At 43.4% G+C, this 21,324-nt stretch overlaps 1 protein-coding gene across 3 annotated transcripts in view; it reads left to right on the top strand.

Annotated features, from left to right (window-relative positions):
* The first annotated feature begins 306 nt into the window (after positions 1 to 306).
* The window catches only part of CDK6 (cyclin dependent kinase 6), a 276,759-nt gene continuing 255,741 nt past the window's right edge, over positions 307 to 21,324 (top strand). The window contains exons 1-2 of one of the 3 annotated variants that reach the window (XM_049894331.1): positions 307 to 420; positions 3,217 to 3,802. In XM_049894331.1, coding sequence (XP_049750288.1) covers positions 3,570 to 3,802 — 233 coding nt within the window. In that variant the 5' untranslated portion in view covers positions 307 to 420; positions 3,217 to 3,569. Of the gene's footprint in view, positions 421 to 1,682; positions 1,896 to 2,189; positions 3,038 to 3,216; positions 3,803 to 21,324 lie in introns of those variants that run through there. The other 2 variants (XM_049894332.1, XM_049894335.1) reach the window with 2 other exon arrangements.

Here is a 21,324-nt window from a genome sequence, read left to right as displayed (position 1 = left end):
CTCCTAGTACGGCCGGTTCTCCGCCGCCTCCCCTCCCTCCGGAAGGCTTTAATTTGCACACTTGCTTGCCACTGTGCCGCGAGACCCCGGCCCCGCCGCCGGGTGGGTCCTCGGCAGGGGTGGCCTACCGGGTCTCCGTCCCCGCCCCCGCCCCGCGGCCGCCCCCGCTGCCTCCCGGGTTCGGGCCGCGATCCCCGGCCAGAGCCCCACGGCCCCCGTCCACCCCCGGCGAGCGAAGCAGGCGGCGCCCTCCGCCGTCCCTCCGCCCTCCGCCGCTGTGCCCACCCCCTAGCCGGAGAAAGTACTGGTAACTCCTTCCTCTGCGCCGCATTACCTGCTCTGCACGGCCCTGGGTAAGTGCCGAGGTCTGACAGGCACTCGAAGCCCCTTCGGGTGGCCGGACGCGGCTAGGTCCCTCAGGTGAGGAGCTGTGCGCTCGGGTGGGTGGGTTTCTTGGTGGGGAGTCCCGAGGAGATTTGGAGGCTTGTACAGGGTCGAAGGCGGGGTGGGGGTAGGGGTAAGAGTGGGGGGGCTGTGTGTCCGCCGACTTGGCTTTGGTTAACTCCTTCCGAACCAAGGCGGGGTAGGTTACGGGGGCCAGTTTTGGGCAGCTACAGGAGTCCCTCCCAATCTGGCGTGACGTGAACATCCCACCCGAGGGACACCCCCTAACAGCGAGATCCCGTCTCCACTTATCCGTCTGCACAAACACCCACATGTACACACACTCCTTATCCAGCTTCTCAAAACGGAACTGCACTCGGACACTCGTATAATCCATATTTAGTGTTTCAAATGCACTGCCTCTGGGGACTCCATGCGGGAGAATGTGTTTCCCTGCCCCATTTTATTTCTCCACGAAAGTGCCTCCAGCTCGCTGAGGTGTGGGTGTGGGCTCCACCTTCCCCACCACGAGATCTATGTTAACGAAGGCTTCCTGCTGACAACCCCTGCGGACGTGTTATGCACAACTAGAGTGCACGCAGTCGGCCAGTGCCCAGGCTTGGAGCCCTTGCGAGGTCACCGTTTTGCTTTAGTGTCCACGTTTACTTTTATCATTTAAAAAAACCGCAGCTAAAACGCACGCCCCGCAGTTAGAAGCTCCTAGGTCCCGCAGCGCGCCCGTCTGTGTGCACGTGGGCGCATCTGCGTGTGCGCACAAGCCGCATTCGCGGTCCCCGGTGCGGCCTCTTGTCGCTGCGCTGGTGGCGACCCTTGCAGTGCTTGGCAGGCTTCGGGAGAGGCACATGAAGGATTTCATTGAGTGTGAAGACAGAGAGCAGAGACAGAAAGCAGAAGGAGGCGGCTGCAGCCTTTGTAGTCGCAGAGGAATGCGGAAATGTTGAAGCACTATGTCAAACTTTTTTGAAATGGGGTCAAGTCACATTCAGCCAGCGTGGGAAAGCAACAACAGCAAAAAAAAAAAAAAAAAAGTGGAGGGGGGGAAGGCACTGCTGCTCCTGTTTCTCTCCGCCGGAGCCAGCCGTCCGGGGAGCGAGGGGGGGAGAGCCAAGGCGAGGGCTGCGGGCGGTGCGGGGCCAGGCGGGGCGGCGGGCGCAGTTCCCTGCGGGGGTGGGACGTCCCTCGACGCTTCCTTCGCCGCTGAGCCCCACGCTGGACTCGGGGGAGGAGGGACGCGGGAGGGCGGACTGGGAGGCCAGCGGCGGCTCCCCCGCTACCTGTGTGGCCCTCGCCTTCGCCCAGACCCCCAGCCAGGCTCTGGGGGCTTGTTCCTCGGCTCCCCAGGAATCGTCTTCACCTTTTAAGAAGAGCTCTGGATGGCCGGAGTGTGAGGGGCTCTGTCCTCGTCGCGGTCCCATCCATCCGCACATCGTGGGGTTGCGCCGTTTGTTTAGTTCCTGGCGGAAGGCGAGCGGGCCAGCGGTTGCGGGAAGGTAATTCCGAGGTGTCCTGGGAATTCCAGACACGCGGCTGGCGTAGCGAATGTCCGACTGAGGCTGCGGCGGCGGTGGGGCGGGAGGTCCCCTCGGCCCTGAAATGCAGCTGAATGGGGAGGGAAATTGGGGGATCCCCCCGCCCGGCGCTTTGTTGTGCCGAGGGCTCCGGGGGACGTCTGGCCGCAGACAGGACCGGGCCTCAACCCGAAGGGGACTGGCGCAGCTGCCTCCATTGCCTACATCGGGGACAGTCCTTGGAGTGGGAAAAAGTCTGCGTGTCTCGATCCCTAGGGCGCATCCCTTTCTCTCTCACCCCGGGAGGCGCAACATATATATACTCTTCTTCTTCCCTTTTGGGAGGTTGGATTTTGCTCAGGTTGAAATCAGATGAGAACTTCAGGGTGAGTCACAGTCATGCTACATTTTTCCTGAAGTTATTTTTTAAGGAGGCGAAAGTGTCTCACACCCTTGGGGTCCCGTGGGTGACTGCCTTCACTAGGGCCCCTCGTTCGCCCACCCCTTGAATAGCGGAAGCCCAAGTCGTCCTGGACCAGATGGATTGTCCTCCCTGGGTCTACACCAGGGAGGTCCTCTGAGGCGAAGGAAGAATTTCGTTTTCCAACCGAGACTCCTTTACCCCAAAAGACTATTTGTGTGTGCGAGTCGTTTTTAAATGTCTCCTCGTAGAAAAACTGAAAGCAGAAAGAAAGGAAGCAATTTCCGAGCAGATGTCTGACCACCCCTTCTCGCACACTCCTAGCATCGGGTTACAGGGTCTTGGGAGCCCCCTCCAACATTCTGCGGCCCCACACGGGTGGACCCCCAGTCTCGCCACACTGGCTTGTGCACGACCCCTGAACGCCCCCCGGGACCCCTGCACCCCCATACCCCCTTGTCCCTGCACGTCCAGGCCCCGGCGGAGTGGGGATGGTAGTAGTGCAACAGAATGATAAAGGGATAAGTATTAAGCCGTGACATTGGCGTGCCCGGCGCCTCCCCTCCCCCGCGCTCCCGGCACACTCTGGGCTGCTCGGCACGCCCCCTCCCGTTCCACTGCGCCCCGCGCGGCGCGCTCATCCCCGAGGGGCCCCTGCAACCTCTCCGCGCGAAGACCGCTCCAGCTCTACAGGGAAAGAAAAGTAACTTCGCTTTTCTCGGAGGAACCAGGAAGGATTGAGAGGCCTGGGAGAGGGCAGGAGAGCGCGGCGGGTAGCGATGGGGGCTTCTTGAAGAAGGAGGGGAGACTGCCGGAACCCCGAGGAAGACGACTGGGATGTCTGATTGTATTTTCTTCTTGTCCTACCGCCTCCTCTTTTAGGTGAAGCGATTTTGCCCAGTGAAGCGCTCGGGCAGAGACTATGTAATCGCCTCGGTGTCTGAGCAGAGGACTCCGCTTCGGAGAGGGAAGAGGAGGGATCGGCTCGCTCCTCCGGCGGCGGCGACTCAGCAGGCGGGGTTTCGCAGCGGCGGTACCAGGGCTGCGCCCGCCCGAGGGGAGGTCGCTCCATCCAGCCCCGGCGGCCGCGAGAGCCAGAGCCCCGGAGCCGGCGGGGGCGAGGGAGAGCGAGACCAAGCGCCGGAGCTCGGGAGGAGGCGAGCGGCGGCCGCAAGCGAGCCGAGCGCGCTCTCTGCCCGCTCCAGCGGCGCTGCGCCGGGCGGTGTTAGGACGGTATGGAGAAGGACGGCCTGAGTCGCGCGGACCAGCAATACGAGTGCGTGGCGGAGATCGGGGAGGGCGCCTATGGGAAGGTGTTCAAGGCCCGGGACTTGAAGAACGGAGGCCGTTTCGTGGCGCTGAAGCGTGTGCGGGTGCAGACTGGCGAAGAGGGCATGCCGCTCTCCACCATCCGCGAGGTGGCGGTGCTGAGGCACCTGGAGACCTTCGAGCACCCCAACGTGGTCAGGTGAGCGAGGGAGCGGTGCCCGAGCTGTCCGGGCCGCGCGCCCTGGCAGGGTCGGGGGTCCTCAGGTCCAGAGGGTGAGGGCGGGGGTAGTCGCTAGGCAGGCCCGGAGCGACCCGTGGATCTTACAGAGTGCGAGTAAGTTTTGTCAACAGAGCCCTGAGCCAGCGTCGGTGACCTTGCCAGACAGCGAGCAGAAACACCAGTCAGAAAACGTGACCTGCGCAGGCTTCCCTACTGGTGTGCAAGTTATTTGTTTTCTCCCTGTCTGCCCTGAAGGGGGGAGTCCGGGGAAATTGAGTGGCCCTTAGGGCCAGAACAGACCAAGCTGAAACACACACGCCCTCCCGCCCCCCTCATTGTTCCCGCCCCCCCGTCACTGGGGAATTTTTGAGAGACTGAGAGGTAGCAGTATGCGGTGTGGTAATTAGTGGGAAGACAACTTCACTAGTCTGGTATAAATAAGGTATAAAAAATGTAGAAACTCTGAGGAATTTTTTGCTAATTACACCCCAGAGTTAAAGCAAAATTGCTGTGGAGTCAATTTTGACTCTTGGCGACCCCATGTGTTGTACTTTGTTTATTAAAAGATGCGTGCGATAAGAGTGATTCGTGATAGTACAAGGAGCATCAGTGCTAATGCCCAGCTGCTAACACTGTCCTTTAAAACTTTTCTTCCGAAAATGTTACCTACTTGTCATTACCCAGTGCTATTACTTTATATCTCTGGGTTGCCATAGCCCTTAGATTTCTTCAGAGCGTTAGACTTGAGTCCAAGATGTGGTATCCTTAGATTCTGCCTTTTGCCGTTGCTTTTCCTGGACTGGTTCTGCGATTGGTTGGGAGAAAGCAGTCTTTAAAGCTTCTCCTCTTTGGTAACCGATATTAAAGGAAAGTGTGTGTGATTTAGGATAATGGTGTTTTCTTAGTGATACTGGAATTTCCCCATTGCGTGGTTGACGTTGTGTCGTGTGTCATCCCTTTTTTTTCCCCTTGTTTTATACAAAGACATACAGTTTTATGTAGCAGAGGAATACACAAAAACTTCTATAAATTGGGTTGTAATTTTACCTTTCTCAACTGTTAAGCTACTATGTTGGAAAAAGAAGGTCTTGTGGGGTTGGGGGGAGGTCTTCTCCCTGTTTTCTCATCCATCTGGGGATTTTGTTCAACAGATATGTGCCTACTGTGTGCACTGTGGATGAAATTATGTAAATAAGCACAGCTAAATATTTTTATAAAGAGTCAAACAGTTTAACATTAGTCATCAAAGTGGAGAGACTCAAGACTGACCTTTGAAATACGAAGTCCTCTGCAGACTCAGGGAGCACAAGTGTGTACAGAGTCTTCCTGGGAGGTTTTAACTTGTCTCCTCCTATCCAAACGGCGTGATTTGTGTGGTGCTTTGTTCCCAGGACAGTTAGACACAGCCTAGAAGGCACCCAAGGAGTCATAAATACATAGATAAGGTAGTATGTGGTTATAAAGATACACTCCAGTGTACTTCCACTTTAGCTAGTGAAGGAAGGAGAGACAAGAGATAATAGGATTGGGAGAATGGGTATTTTAGGAAGATGAGATTATATATAAAGCAAAAGATTACTTTGGCGGGGGCATGTGTTTTCTTTGCTGCAAAACAGCAAAAACCCTACTTGGAGGTCTTTGTGAGATTGGAGAGAAAAGGGAAGGGCACATTTAGCCCCTCCTCCCACAACCTAGTTATCTTCCCAAAGTAATTACCTAAGCCCTTCCCAATGGATGAATTCCACCACTAGAATTTTAAGAAAAATGTTCTTATTTTGTAATCTATGGAGTATTCAATTAAAAGTGATATAATGCTATAGTTTACAAAGCACAGGTATTTTTGTAACAGAAGAAGGGTGAGTTGTTTTTGCCATTGTACTGGTAGATTTTGGATGATCTCTTTTACAGATTTATCCACTTGAGATTGGTGTGTTTTTGAGATTTGTCCTAGTTGACTCCTGACTTGTATTTAGCACCGTGAAATTTCAGGAAGATATGCTTGTGAATTGAAGACAAAGGCATCATTTTCTAGAGTTATTTTTGTATGTTACGTGGTGACGAAGACACTTACCTCAGAGTTGTCTGAAGATAAAGTGAGACAGTGTATATGAAAGCACTTCGTAAATTAAAAGTACAAGCAGTCTTAAACTTCAGTGCAAGAAAAGGCTTGAAGCCTTTTCAGTGATTTAAAAGCTGACGTGCAGCAAGTAAAGGTGATTGTGATGAAGAATTTGTTGTAAGAAGAGGGGTTGGTTCAGTCATTTCAAAGTGAGGGCAAATTTACATAACGTTAAAGAGCAAGTATGAGCTGTCTGTTGTCCATGAGTTGGGTAAATTGGATGTAACCTGTAACCTGGGGACGGCCTTACTTCAAACTTTATATTCAGGCAGATTAGTGAGACCCTTGCCCTGGAGCAATTTTCCAGTAAGGCTTCAGTTCACCTGAATTTTTCACAGAACAACTCACAGACAAACCCAGACATTGAAGCCTCCAGAACCAAGAGGCTCTGTGAGTGTAATTAGCTTTAGTTAGAAAAGACTATTAGTTCTATGTCATGCAGTTCAGTGACACTCGAGGATATTATCAATGATGATGTCACTTTCATGAGCTCACAGATGTCCATTCCCTTTTTGTTTCCTTCCTGTTCTCTTTTACCTCTGTCTTGGAGCAGCCGTTGGCCTCGGTGACTTGCTTGGCCAGACTAGGAATTCTGGGTTTTAGACGTTGCTGATATTTGTTGTAGCAGGGTCAGGAAATTAAAGACAGGTGACAGCAATTCTTTCCAAGAGTTGTCAAAATTGGGCCCCCAAACCTGTGATTTATTGTTGCCCCACAGGATCAGTTTTAGAGTCCTGTTCTTTGAAAAAGGTTCTCAAAAGGGCAGATGCCTTTATAAATACTTTTAGGTTATAAGTAAATGATCATAATTATAGGCTCTCCCCACAGATAGTTAAGCCCCTAAGTATGAAGGGAGCATAATAAACATACTAGTTTTTTTTTTTTTCAAAAGTTTAAGATTTAATTTTGATGGATTTGCCAGAAAAGCTTACTTGTTATTGCTGGCACTGGCATTGCCTACAGGCGCAGGGATGATGGCTTGAAGTTCTTGCTTACCTGCTCTTGATGTATCCCAGGCCTGGGCTTGATCAGTATCTGGGATGTAAATTCACTGTTATTTTACAGTTGGTAATCCCAAAGCCTGGAGCCTTTGCCAGAATCAGACCTCAGTAGGAACCTATATGGGGGGCTCTTCAGTCCTCAAATGAATCCTGTTTTATTTACATCCTAAACTAAAAACAAAATAGATTAAATAACATGTGTTATCAGTAGCCTGTTTATTAAACAAGTATTTATTGTGGGCCTACTTTGCCAGACACTGCTAAAAGCTGAGGGTTCAGCAGTGAACAAGTCGGAAAAAGTCTCTTCCCTTTGTGGATGGAACTCAGCTTGTAATAGCAGTTTTTTTTGTTGTTGTTGTTTGCTTTGTTTTGTTTTCTGTTTAAAAATATATGTCCTATTAATTTGATTGGCTTTTTTTTTTTTTTTGCTCTAAATCTTAACCAGTTTTATAGAGCAACTAGTATTTGTGATAATTTGCTGATTTAGTAGGCAAGATAACCAAAACACTAATCACATTCAAATGCTTTTCGGAGATTAAATTTCACCTCGTTAGTTGCTGTCCTTAAATCCGTTGCCATCGAGTCGATTCCAACTCATAGGCATAGAGCATAACAGCCCCATGTGGTTTCCAAGGAGCGCCTGGTGGATTCAAACTGCTGACCTTTTGGTTAGCCGCCGTAGCTCTTAAGCATACGCCCCCAGGGTTTCCTTGCTGTCCTTAGGAACATACAAATAGCTCTGTATAAGAAGGCGTTGACATATAACTAATATATCTGAACATTTAAGCTCCATTTATTCAACAAGTATTTAGGAAGGACCTATTCTTTAAATAAGGAGCCCTGGTGGCGCAACAGTTAAGTGCACGGCTGCTAACAGAAAAGTTGGCAGTTCTAACTCGCCCACTGGTTCTGAGGGAGAAAGACCTGGCGTTGTGCTCCCACAAAAATTGCAGCCCAGAAATCCATATGGGGCAGTTCTCTGTCAGATAGGGTCACTATGAGTCAAAATCAACTCAATGGCATCTAAGGACAACAACTCTCTAAAAACAACAGGCCTAGGTGCTGGGAAAGATACTGGGATAAATCACACCTAGCTCTACTCTTAAAGTAGTTCCTCCTGTGTTTGAAGGAATAAGATGGTAGATGATGGAAAGTATCATGTGTCATAAGACAGACAGATAAATGCTACCTGTATTGTACCAGGGATTAAATTTATTATTGTAACAGTAAATGTAATTCAAATTTGAGTACAATTCTGGAAACTAGAACTCATGTGTTTCACTGGATAATCTTAAATGTCTAAATATGTTCAAGTTTTATTATTAGAGTATTTAATCACTGCTTAACACAGAAAAAGCTGTGCAGCTCAGTGATTCTTATTTAAGGAGAGCTTGCCAATTTTCTGTTTTAAAGATCTCAGTAATATATAATATAAAAGGAGAGTGAAAATATGATTTTCTGTAGGAAAATCTAATCACTAACAGAGTAGAAGAAACGTGACGTATTATCTGATGCAGCGTAATGCCAAGTCCTCGGGTGGCGTTAATTCATGGAAATCCTTCAGAATAACGGTGTTATTTTGTGGGCGAATAATACGTTTATTTTAAGGGCTTGTTTCAATGCAAACAGTTTAATTTTCCTTTTAAGTTTCAGTATGTTGACAGTATGTTTGTTCCTTCATTCTCTAAGGACTCCTTGAAAACTTTCCAATTCGTCAAGGTTATTTAGTAAACGTTTTCGCAATGGTATCCTGCCCATCCTTCCTGTAGAAGAGTTTGATAATGCTGAATTTTTGGTGTGGCAGTTGCATCCTTTTATACAACTGTCATAAATATGGGATTATTAGAATTTCTCTAAGGAAACAAGGGAAAGTGGTCAGTGAGAGGGAAGTTTATATAAACTTAAATATCTTTGGGGAGATTTTTCTATGTTTAAGACATGAGCAAATATTAATGAAAACAGTCTCCTTGTTAAAAGTAAGTTATCTGTTTTTAAAAAATATGCCTCACTATTAATAATTCCCTAGGAATGTTTTTAAGAATGAAACACTTGATACTTACACTCTATCATTGTAAAATCATGGGATATTAGAGTTAGAAGACACTCTAGAAGTCTTTCAGCCCTTTTATGTTATAAAGAAACGAAGCCCAGAGAAGTCAAGCCATCTTCTCTATCATGACATTATTAAAGTTGTTGACTTGTTCTTAAATCTGAATAGCAATTAAAAAAAAGAGAGAGAGAGAGAGAGACACCTTTTGTTTGTTTGATAGAAATTAAAGGGAGTACAATTCTAGTTTGGAAAAAAATGAACTGTATGTAGACAAAGGTTATGATTTGCCAGGAATAAATGATGTATCAATTCAGGAAATTCCTGAATTCTGCGGTATGTCCTACTGAAACATATCTGTAAAAAAAAGTATTCTGACTGTTAAATAAGCACCCTAATACTTGAAAATTAGGCAACATAATAATCTCCAAACACATAGGTAAGTATGTGTTACCCATGCTTTTTGAAGAACTAATCACACTATTGTTATTTCTCCTGAGATTCAGGTTAGCTCCTCTCTGTCCCTAGGGAGTAAATTCATTGTGAGCTTCCTGGTGTAGTAGGACATGGCAGAGATGAAATCTGGGTGCAGGTGAATTGGTAGCAGGACGAGGTACTGTGTGTGATGTTGGCCTTGTCCAGGGTTCACAAAGCAGCACTGCAAATGGGCACTGGTGATCAGTGACAAGCATTCCTACATAAGTCACTGTTTGAGTGATGACCTATAGGTGGTTTAAATCTGATTAGACAGGCAGGTCAGGAATTTGGTGGAAGGTGTTTTGTAAGAGCTGCTGGACGGTTTTTGTTTTAATACTTTATTTTTGTTGTTGTTGAAAATATACATGGCAGAACATATTCCAGTTCAGCAATTTCTACGTGTATAATTCATTGACGCTGACTGCTTTCTTCTGATTGTGCAGTCATTCTCACTCTCCTTCTCTGAATTGTTCCTAAACTCACTGCTCCCCTAGCTTCCTATCTAACCGTTCAAGTTGCTGTTATTAATTTGATTCCATATAGATAAGAGAACACAATGCTCAAAGGGGCAGTTGTTTTGAATATCACCGGTTGTTTTGTCATATCTGATTTTTCTTTTACCGCCTGCACAGGTAATTGCTTTCACCCGAGATGTGTAGTAAAGGCAGCTTGAGGCATGTGGTAGGAATCTGTTGTGTGTGTGGCAGTAGCAGTAGCCTGGAAGTACATTCGAGACAGGATAATTATTAAACATTCTTGACCTATCCTTTGCCTATAATCACCACACACCAGTTGCTATCGAGTCAATTCCAACTCATCGTGACTCCATGCGTATCAGAGTAGAACTGTGCTCCATAGAGTTTTTAATGCTGATTTTCAGATGCAGATCTCCAGGCCTTTCTTCTGAGGCATCTATAGGTGGACTAGAACCTCCAACCTTTGGTTTAGCAGCATGTTAACTGTTTGTACCACTTAGGGACTCCCTGCCTGTAGCCGTTTACCTGAATTTGGGCAACCACTGGCTTTGCGATTTAAATAGTTTTTTTTTTACTTTTTGATTCCTGCTATCCAGCCTTCCTAAAGGATTCAGTTCAGTAAAATTAGAATCTTAGTACGATAATTTTTAAATTGGAAGACATCTTAAATTTAATCTAGCCCAGTCCCCTGTGGTCTGTGTAGGAATTGTTTTACAAATGAAAAAAAAAAAAATTTTTTTTTTTAAAAAATTTTATTCGACAGTACATGCGTTGTAGATACAAACTGAGGATAGCTCAGGTTCAAACATATGTTTATATCCAGCATTAGCAGGACAGGATGATTGATGGTCACTGCATACCAGAAAACACTCCTTTGAGATGTAGGAGTATTTTCAGTTTAATGATTTTTTGTTTGCTGACTTGAGAACAAAAATGTGTCTTTTATACTCATAAATAATGGTGTCCATAATATTAGTTGCCCAATATGTTTCCTGAGTAAATGAAGTAGAATAAATTCAACTATAAACCCTTCAGGGGAGGGCTTTTCATTCTTTTAGTTATACACAGCATTATCAAGTATCTCAGGCTGACACTGACATCAGGAGATTATTGGGTTTTAACTGTAATGCACACACACGCCAACACCAAGTTCACTTAGTAAGAGCCGTCACATACTTACTGATACTTTAAACTTTTCCTGTCACTGTCCATTTTTTGTCTTCGATTAGCCCACTGCCGTCGAGTTGATTCCTACTCACAGAAACCCTGTAGGACAGAACAGAACTGCCCCATAGGGTAGTATTCCAAGGCTGTAATCTTTATGAAAGCTGATTGCCACATCTTCCTCCTACGGAATGGCTGGTGGGTTTGAACCACTGATCTTTCAGTTAGAAGCTGAGTGCTTTACCCTCTGTGCCACCAGGGCTCCTTTTGTCTCAATACTAGCTTTGATTTTGATTTTGTGTTTGTTACGTGCATCCTACAGGCAAATGGACTGCTCCATTTCCCCTGAATACGTTCCATGCCATCCACCTCTGTGCCTTTAATTTGGACTCACCTCGGAGTGTTTCTTCCATGCCCTTCCCTGCAGCACTGATTTCCCCCTATTGAAATGCTACTCATCCTTCAGGGCCAACCTCTAATGCCACCTTTTTTTGTGGTATACTTTAATACTTCCATTTGGGTAAAATTTCCACTTCCTTTGAACCCTGACAACTCTGGACCTCCTTTTTGGCACTTAGCATGTTTGTTCCCTTACATTAATTCTAAACCCTCACCACCACCCTCTTCTGACCCTCTACCCTTTCTTCATACCCCAGTCATAAGCTTCTCGAGGCAGGCAGTGCCAAGTGATTATTCCCACTTAACCCTGTATCCAGTAGAAATAAAATGAGTAAATGAACACATGAAAGAAATAATGGAAGAAGGGATCCGCTTATTAAGGAGGGGACCATATGGATTATTTTTGCACATGGATGACTATTAACACTGAGGAGTGTCGAAGAGGGAGAGCAGATCTGTATACTGGATTCCACTTAATGGGTTTCCTGGGAAATAATAAAAAATACTGAAAAAAGAGCTTTATTTTTGTTTTACTGTCATCTATATAGTTTACTGGGATTTTATATAGTTTACATTGAAATGAGTTTTAAAGTTTAAAAAGGTAATTCCCATAGTTAACTGTATAGTCTTGAACTTAATTTATGTACTGTGAAGAAGACATTAACATTAGGAAATGTGCATATACATTCAGTAAAAGTTTTTAAATGTATAGGGTATTAAAAATACATTTTAATCAATTGCTTGAATTGTTTTTTTACCAGTAATTTTAATATCTTTGGTGTTCTACACTGAAAAGATGATTAGGAAGAGAAGAATCAGGTAAAACCTTTCTAATAATTTGCGAAAGGATATCAAGATTCTGCATTCCATTCAGGCTTTGTCTTCTACTACTCCTCATAATTTGTATGCAGAGAATTTGGATTCTACCTTGACAAACTGGTAGGTTTAGTTAAGAAGTAGTGGTCTTCCAGCCTGAACTAATTCCAGTTATTCAAGACACACGTGGTTGGTGTGTGTGTGTGTGTGTGTGTGTGTGTGTGTGTGTGTATTCAGAACAGTTGAATGCAAGGTCCCTGAAAGAAGGGACTATGTTGTTTAATCCTTGCTGTATCTCAAGCACTTAATGTGATGCCTGATATTTCATAAGGTCATAATAAATATCCGTGAATGAACAAATAAGATTGTGGCTTTTAGGAATTAAGAATTTTATAATTTTTTATAAAAAAATAGTGAATAAGAGCCTAGGAGGTGGGGCCAAGATGACCGAGGAGTCAGATGCTTCCGGTAGTCCCTCTTACAACAAAGACCTGAATAAACTAGTGAATCAGTTATATGTGACAGTCTAGGAGCCCTGAACATTAAAGACAAAGTTGAGGAATCAGACTGAGTGGCAAGGGGAGGGAGAGACTGTTCAGAAGCAGGGAGGAGTTGCCAGACCTGACCTGGTGGGAACCGGCAGCCTGCAGGCCAGATAAGTCACTGTGCATAGTGAGGCAAGCAGAGGCATTCAGGATGCATTTTCCACAGTGGAGAGTCTACTTAAGCCTCCAGGACCAGTGAAGAGTGGCCCTCAGTCAGCAAAAGATAAGTACACGTGTCTAACCTACTGCGTGAATGAAAAAAACACCCCATTTGGGAAGAACCTCTCTCCAATTTACCTGCTCCCCTGCGCTCTGCATCAGGTTCTGGGCCGTCTTCAGTGATTGCCAATTGCTGCTTCCCCTGGCCCGGAAGTACGACCCAACACTCACCCTGAGCCATTCTTCCGGCCTTGGAGAGGGAACAAATTAACAAACTGGAAAAAATAATCTGCAAGTTTCCCTAAGCCGGGAGCTCAGGCCAGGCACAACCCCTTTGCCTAGGCACAGGCATAAGGAGCCTACGGACTTTGAATGCCTTTACCCCTGCATGGATCTTTGCTGGCCCATTTGAACAATGTAGGCCCTCATTAGCACAGTACAACAGGGTACATACTTGAAGCCTCCCTTCACTGTATCAGCTGTATGGTGGAGTGGCACTTCATGACATTTGATACCACTCTGGCCATTAAGCAGGGTCCTCACCTACCCACATCAGGGGCCTGAGGACTGGTGGCTCCACCCATGCCACCTAGCCACCTGCCACAGAGGTCTAAGAATAGGTGGTGCCTCCCAGTTCTTCCAGCCAACAGCATTGGGCGCCCACAGTCCAACTGCAAAAGCCACCCACCTATGCACTCTAGGGAACAGGGACGTGCTTTTCTCCAGACACTTGTGCAGCTGTCAGCCCCCTGCCTTGCTCAGCACATGACCCCCTACTGTAGCCAGATATCTGTGCCTACTCCAGTCACCTTGCCCATTTGCAACTGTAGGTGAGAGCTTGCACCACACACTTGGTGACTGACTACCTGGACACCTGAGCAGAATTCATACAAGAAAAGTAAACAGAATCGTGGGCTCACATGCCTAGTAACAGAGCTAACCACCTGGTGACAGGATGTTAGAGCTTCAAAGGCTCCAATAATCAAACTAGCACACTTGAGCACCCTATTTGGGCATATCAAAACAAAACAAAACAAGAAGCTACGGTACAGTAAGCAAACATAAAATAAATGTAATATTGACGGCTCAGAGACAATAGTCAATATCAAATCACATAAAAAGGCAGGACATGATGGCTTCAGCAAGCTCCCAAAACAAAGAATCAAAAAATCTTCCAGAGGAAGAGAATTTCTTGGAGTTACGGTAGGTAGAATACAAAAGATTAATCTACAGAACTCTTCAAGAGATCAGGAAGTAGATGAGGCAAAACGCAGAACAGGCCAAGGAACGCAAAGACAAAGCAATAGAGGAACTTGAGAAGATTATAGAAGGGCACAATGACAAATTTAACAGGCTGCAAGAATCCATAGATAGACAGCAAACAGAAATCCAGAAGATTAACAATAAAATTTCAGAATTAGACAACTCTCAATAGAAAGTCATAGGAGTAGAATTGAGGCAATGGGAGTCAGAATTAGTGAGACTGAAGATAAAGCACTTGGAACTAACTTATTTGAGGAACAATAAGATAAAAGAATTAAAAAAAAAATGAAGAAACCCTAAGAATTATGTAGAACTCTTATCAGTAGGAATAACCTACATGTACCAGAACAGGGGTATAACAAAATATGGAGAGAATTGTTGAAGATTTGTTGGCAAGAAACTTCCCTGATACTGTGAAAGGAAAAGATACCTACCCAAGATGCTCATCAAACCCCACGCAGGGTAGATCCCAAAAGAAGGTCACCAAGACATATTATAATCAAACTTTCCAGAGCCAAAGGTAAACAAAATTTTAAGAGCAGCTAGGGATAAACAAAAAGCCACCTACAAAGAGGGTCAATAAGACTAAGCTTGGACTACTCAAAAGAAAGCATGCAGGCAAGAAGGCAATGGGATGACATATATAGAGCCTTGAAGGAAAAAAATTCCCAACCAAGAATTATATACCCAGCAAAACTGTCTCTCAAATGTGGTAGAGAAATGAGGGCATTTCCAGATAAACAGAAGTTTAGGGAATTTGCAAAACCAAACCAAAATTACAAGAAATACTACAGGGAGTCCTCCAGTTAGAAAATCAGTAGCATCAGATAACAACCCAAGACTAGAACACAGGACAGAGCAAACAGAAACCCAGATAGGGAAGTCACAAAAATAAAGCTAAAATGATGAAAATAGGGAACCAGATGTAAGAGATGACAACATTAAAGCAAAAAAGAAGGACTAAAAATGTAGCTATAGATCTTTCATATGGAGAGGAATTCAAGGTGGTATCAAGAAATAAAAGATTGGTTTAAAATTAGAAAACTAAGGATAAATACAAAGATAATCACAAAGGAAACTAACAATCCTACACATCAAAGTAAAAAGCGAGAAAAACATAAAGACTCAGCAAATGCAAAAAGAAAATACATAAAGAAAAATTACTCAGCACAGAGAATTAAATGGAACAAAGAAACTGTCAGCAATGCACACACAAAAAAATTACATCAAAATGACAACACTGAACTCATACCTATCAATAATTACACTGAATGTAAACGGACTAAATGCACCAATAAAGAAACTGAGTAGCAGACTGGATAAAAAAAAACCACAGTCTGTCTATATGCTGCCTATAAGAGACACACCTTAGACTTAAAGACGCAAACAAAAACTCAAAGGATGGAAAAAAATATATCAAGCAGACAACAATCAAAAAAGAGCAGGAGTGGCAATATTAATCTCTTACAAAACAGACTTTAAAGTAAAATCCACCACAAAGGATAAGAAAGAACACTATATAATGATTAAAGTGTTAGTACACCAGGAGGACCTAACCATTATAAATATTTACACATCCAACCACAGGACTCCAAAATACACAAAACAAACTCTAATAGCATTGAAAAGAGAGACAGCTCCACAATAATAGTAGGAGACTTCAACACACCACTTTTGGTGAAGGACAGAACATCCAGAAAAAAGCCCAATAAAGACACGGAAGAGCTAAATGCCACAATCAACCAACTTGAACACATAGACACACAGAACGCTCCACCCAACGGCAGCGAAGTATACTTTCTTTTCCAGCGCACATGGAACATTCTCCAAAATAGATCATGTTAGGCCATAAACAAGCTATAACAGAATCCAAAACATCAAAATGTTACAAAGCATCTTTGCTGACCGTAAAGCCAAAAAAGCAGAAATCAATAACAGAAAAAGCAAATGAAAAAAATCAAACACATGGAAACTGAACAACACCTTGCTCAACAACTAATGGGTTATAGAAGAAATTAAGCATGGAGTAAAGAAATTCACAGAATCAAATAGGAATGAAGACGCATCCTACCAGAAACTTTGGGACACAGCTAAAGCTGTGCTCAGAGATGAGTTTCTAGCAATAAATGCACACACCCAAAGAGAGGAAAGGGCCAAAATCAAAACATTAACCCTACAAGTTGAACAAATAGCCGCAAAAGAAACGCATGGTTACCAGAAGAAAGGAAATAATAAAAATTAAAGCAGAAATAGAGAATGGAAAAACCATTGAAAGAGTTAACAAGACCAAAAAAGCTGGTTTTTTGAAAAGATCAACAAAATTGATAAACCGTCGACCAAAATGAAAAAAGAAAAACAGGAGAGGAAGCAAATAACCTAAATAAGAAATGAGATGGGCGATATCACAACAGACCCAACTGAACTTAAAGGAGTTGTAACAGAATACTATGAAAAATTGTACTCCAAGAAATTTGAAAACCTAGAGGAAATGGACAAATTTCTAGAAAACACACTACCTATCTAAACTAACACAAACAGAGATAGGAAAACTAAAACTAGAGCACAGAAAAGGATGGAATACTTCCAAACTCATTCTGTGAAGCTAGCATAACTCTGATATGAAAACCAGGTAAAGACACTAAAAAAAAAAAAAGAAAATTACCGGTATTCCTCATGAACATAGATGCAGAAATCCTCAACAAAATTCTAGCCTATAGAATTCAACAACGTATCAAAAAAATAATTCACCATGACTAAGTGGGATTCATAGCAGGTATACAGGGATGGTTCAACATTAGGCCAACGATCAATGTAATCCATCACATAAATAAAACAAAAGACAAGAACCACATAATCTTATCAATTGATGCAGAAAAGGGAATTGACAAAGTCTAACACACATTCATGATAAAAACTCTTAGCAAAATAGAAATAGAAGGGAAATTCCTGAACATAATAAAGGGCATTTATATAAAGCCAACAGCCAACATAATCCTAAATGGACAAAGTCTGAAAACATTCCTCTTGAGAACAGGAACCAGACAAAGATGCCCTTTATCACTGCTCTTATTCAACATTGTGCTGGAAGTCCTAGCCAGAGCAATATGGCAAGAAAAAGAAAGAAAAGGCAACCAGATTGGTAAGGAAGAGGTCTAAGTATCTCCATTTGCAGATGGTATGATCTTATACACAGAAAACCCCAAAAAATCCACAAGAAATCTAATGGAATAGAAGATTTCAGCAAAGTATCAGGGTACAAGGCAAACATACAGAAATCAGTCGGATTCTTCTACATCAACAAAGAGAACTTCAAAGTAGAAATCACCAAATCAATACTACTTACAGTAGCCCCCCAAGAAAATAAAATACTGAGGAATAAATCTAACCAGAGACATAAAAGACTCATACAAAGAAAACTACAAGACACTAGTGCAAGAATCCAAAAGAGACCTATATAAGTGGAAAAACATTGCTCATGGATAAGAAGACGCAACATTGTGAAAATGTCAGTTCTACCCAAAGCGATCTACAGATACAATGCAACCCTGATCCATATTCCAATAACATTTTTTAACTACATGGAGAAACAAATCACCAACTTCATATGAAAAAGGAAGAGGCCCTGGATGAGTAAAGCATTACTGAAAAAGAAGAACAAAGTGGGAGGCCTCACACTACTTGATTTTAGAACCTATTATACTGCTATGGTAGTCAAAACAGCTTGGTACTAGTACAACAACAGATATATAGACCAGTGGAACAGAACTGAGAATCCTGACGTATATTCGTCCACCTGTGAACAGCTAATATTTGACAAAGGCCCGAAGTCCGTTAAGTAGAGAAAAGACAGACTCTTTAACAAATGGTGCTGGTGTAACTGGATATCCATCTGCGAAAAAATGAAACAAGACCTATACCTCACACCATGCACAAAAACTAACTCAAAATGGATCAAAGACTTAAATATAAAATCTAAAATGATAAAGATCATGGAAGACAGTATAGGGACAATGCTAGGAGCCCTAATACATGGTGTAAACAGAATACAAGCCATAACTAACAATGCACAAACAGCAAAAGAGAAACTAGATAACTGGGAGCTCCCAAAAATCAAACACATAGGCTCATCAAGAGACGTTACCAATAAAGAGTAAAAAGCCTACAGACTAGGAAAAATTTTTTAGCTACAACAAATCTGATTAGCATCTAATCTCTAAAATCTACGTGATACTGCAGAATCTCAGCAACAAAAAGACAACCCAATTTAAAAAATGGGTGAAGGATATAAACAGGCACTTCACCAAAGAAGACATTCAGGCAGCTAACAGATACATGAGGAAATGCTCACAATCATTAGCCATTAGAGAAACGCAAATCAAAACTGCAATAAGAGTCCATCTCACCCCAACAACGCTAGCATTAATCCAAAAAACACGAAATAATAAATGTTGGAGAGGTTGTGGAGACACTGGAACACTTGTACACTGCTGGTGGGAATGTAAAATGGTACAACCATTTTGGAGATTGATTTGGCGCTTCCTTGAAAAGCTAGAAATGAAAGCACCATATGATCCAGCAATCCCACTCCTTGGAATATATCCTACAGAAATAAGAGCCATCACATGAATACATATATGCCCACCCATGTTCATTGCAACACTGTTCACAGTAGCAAAAAGATGGAAACTACCTAGATGCTGCCCATCAATGGACAAATGGATAAACGAATTGTGTATTTACACAATGAAATACTGTGCAACAATAGAAAACAATAATGAATCTTCAAAACATCTCATAACATGGATGAATCTGGAAGGCATTATGCTGAGTGAAATTGTCAGTCACAAAAGCACAGCTGTTGTATGAGACCACTATTATAAGAACTCAAGAAAAGGTTGAAACACAGAAGAAAACATTCTTTGATGGTTATGAGGGTGGGGATGGAGGAGAGGAGTATTCACTAACTAGCTTGTAGATGAGAATTATCTTGGGTGTAGGGAAAGACAGCACACAATACAGGGGAAGTCAGCACAAGCTAGGAAGTTTCCTGAATTCAACCAGATACTTTCAGGGGACAGAGTAGTAGGGATGGGGGTCTAGGGACCATAGTTTCAGGGGATATCTAGGTCAATTGGCATACCAAAGCTTATTAAGAGAATGTTATGCATCCCATTTTGGTGAATGGCATCTGGGGTCTTAAAAGCTAAAGAATGGCCATCTAAGGTACATCAATTGGTCACAACTCACCTGGAGCAAAGGAGAATGAAGAACAGTAAAAATGCAAGGAAAATATTAGCCCAAGAGACAGAAAGGGCCACATAAACCAGAGACTCCATCAGCCTGAGACCAGAATAACTAGATGGTGCCTGGCTAACACCAATGACCGCCCTGACAGGAAACACAACAGAAAGCCCCTGACAGAGCAGGAAAAAAGTTGGGTGCAGAACTCAAATTCTAAGAAAAAGACCAGAGTTAATGGTCTCAGTGAGACTGGAGTGTCTCCCTGTTAGCCAAGAACTGAAACCATTCCAGAAGCCAACTCTTCAGACAAAGACTGGACTATATGACAGAAAGTGATACTCATGAAGAGAGTGCTTATTAGCTCAAGTAGATACACGAGACTGAACGGGCAGCTCCTGTCCAGAGACGAGATGAGAAGGCAAAAAGGGACAGGAGCTGGTTCAATGGACACAGGAAATCTGGATTGGAAAGGAGGAGCGTGCTGTCACATTATAGGGAGAGCAACTAGGGTCACATAACAATGTGTGTATAAATTTTGGTCTGAGAGACTAACTTGAATTGTAAATTTTCACTTAAAGTACAAAAAAAAAAAGACCACAGCCAAGAAAAAAAAAAATAGCAAATACCTGAAAGCATATGTAAGGTCAACTCATAAAGGGATTATTCTGATTAATCTCTAGCTTTCAACAAGGATTTATTGAGCATCTGCTATATTCACCACTTCGTTAGATGTTGTGATTAAAACAGTGATCACAAGACGTACCAGCATATTGAAATGTCTGTGAATAAGATGTCATGAGGTGTGGAATTTGTTTCAAAATGGTGTATAGACGAAACAAGACTGAGCCATAAGTTGATTATCATTGTTGGAGGAGGTTTGTTTTGCTGTCTTCTCTTAATTTGTATTTATTTGAAGTTTTCCACAATAAGTTTTAAAAATGTTCCTGGTTGTGGACTAGAAATCAGAAGACTGAATTCTATTCTGACTCCTCCATTTATTAGCCAAATGGCCTATTCTTTAATGTCTCTTGTCTGCAGTTTCTTTACAATAAAACAGGAATTATTACTACCTGTTGGACCTTAGTGGGTTGTTATGATCAAATGATTGTATGTATATGAAGGTCAAATATTATTCAAATATGAGGTATTATTAGCAAGTTAATTCCTGCCCTCAAATAGCTTGTAATTTGGTGGAAGAAATGGACATGTGCACAGATACCTGTATTACTGATTGGTAGCACTTTCATTTTATCCACCTCCCCCCGCCCCGCCCCATGATATGAAAGTATGAATGGAGCGAGGTGTTTCTGAAAAGATGTGTATTGGATTTATAATAATTTAGGATATGGAGCTCTGGTGATGCAGTGGTTAAGCGCTTGGCTGCTCAGCGGTTTGAACCTACCATCCACTCCATGGAAGAAAGATGTGGCAGTCAACTTCCGTAAAGATTACAGCCTTGGCATCCGACAATGTCCGTCACCCCTTCCTGATAAAAACTCTTAGTAAAATAGGTATAGAAGGGAAATTCCTCAGCATAATAAAGGGCATCTATACAAAACCAGCAGCCAACATCATTCTTAATAGAGAGAGGCTGAAAACATTTCCCTTGAGAACAGGAGCAAGACAAGGATGCCCTTTATCACCACTCCTATTTAATATTGTGCTGGAAGTCCAGGCTAGAGCAGTAAGGCAAGAAAAAGAAATAAAGTGCATCCAAATTGGTGATGAAGAAGTGAAAGTGTCCCTGTTTGTGGGTGATATTACATAGAGAACCCAAAAGATTCCACAAGAAAA

Source organism: Elephas maximus, chromosome 8 (genome assembly GCF_024166365.1).
Source record: "Elephas maximus indicus isolate mEleMax1 chromosome 8, mEleMax1 primary haplotype, whole genome shotgun sequence".
Lineage (NCBI taxonomy): Eukaryota > Metazoa > Chordata > Mammalia > Proboscidea > Elephantidae > Elephas > Elephas maximus.
This window is presented reverse-complemented; position numbering and strand designations above follow the sequence as displayed.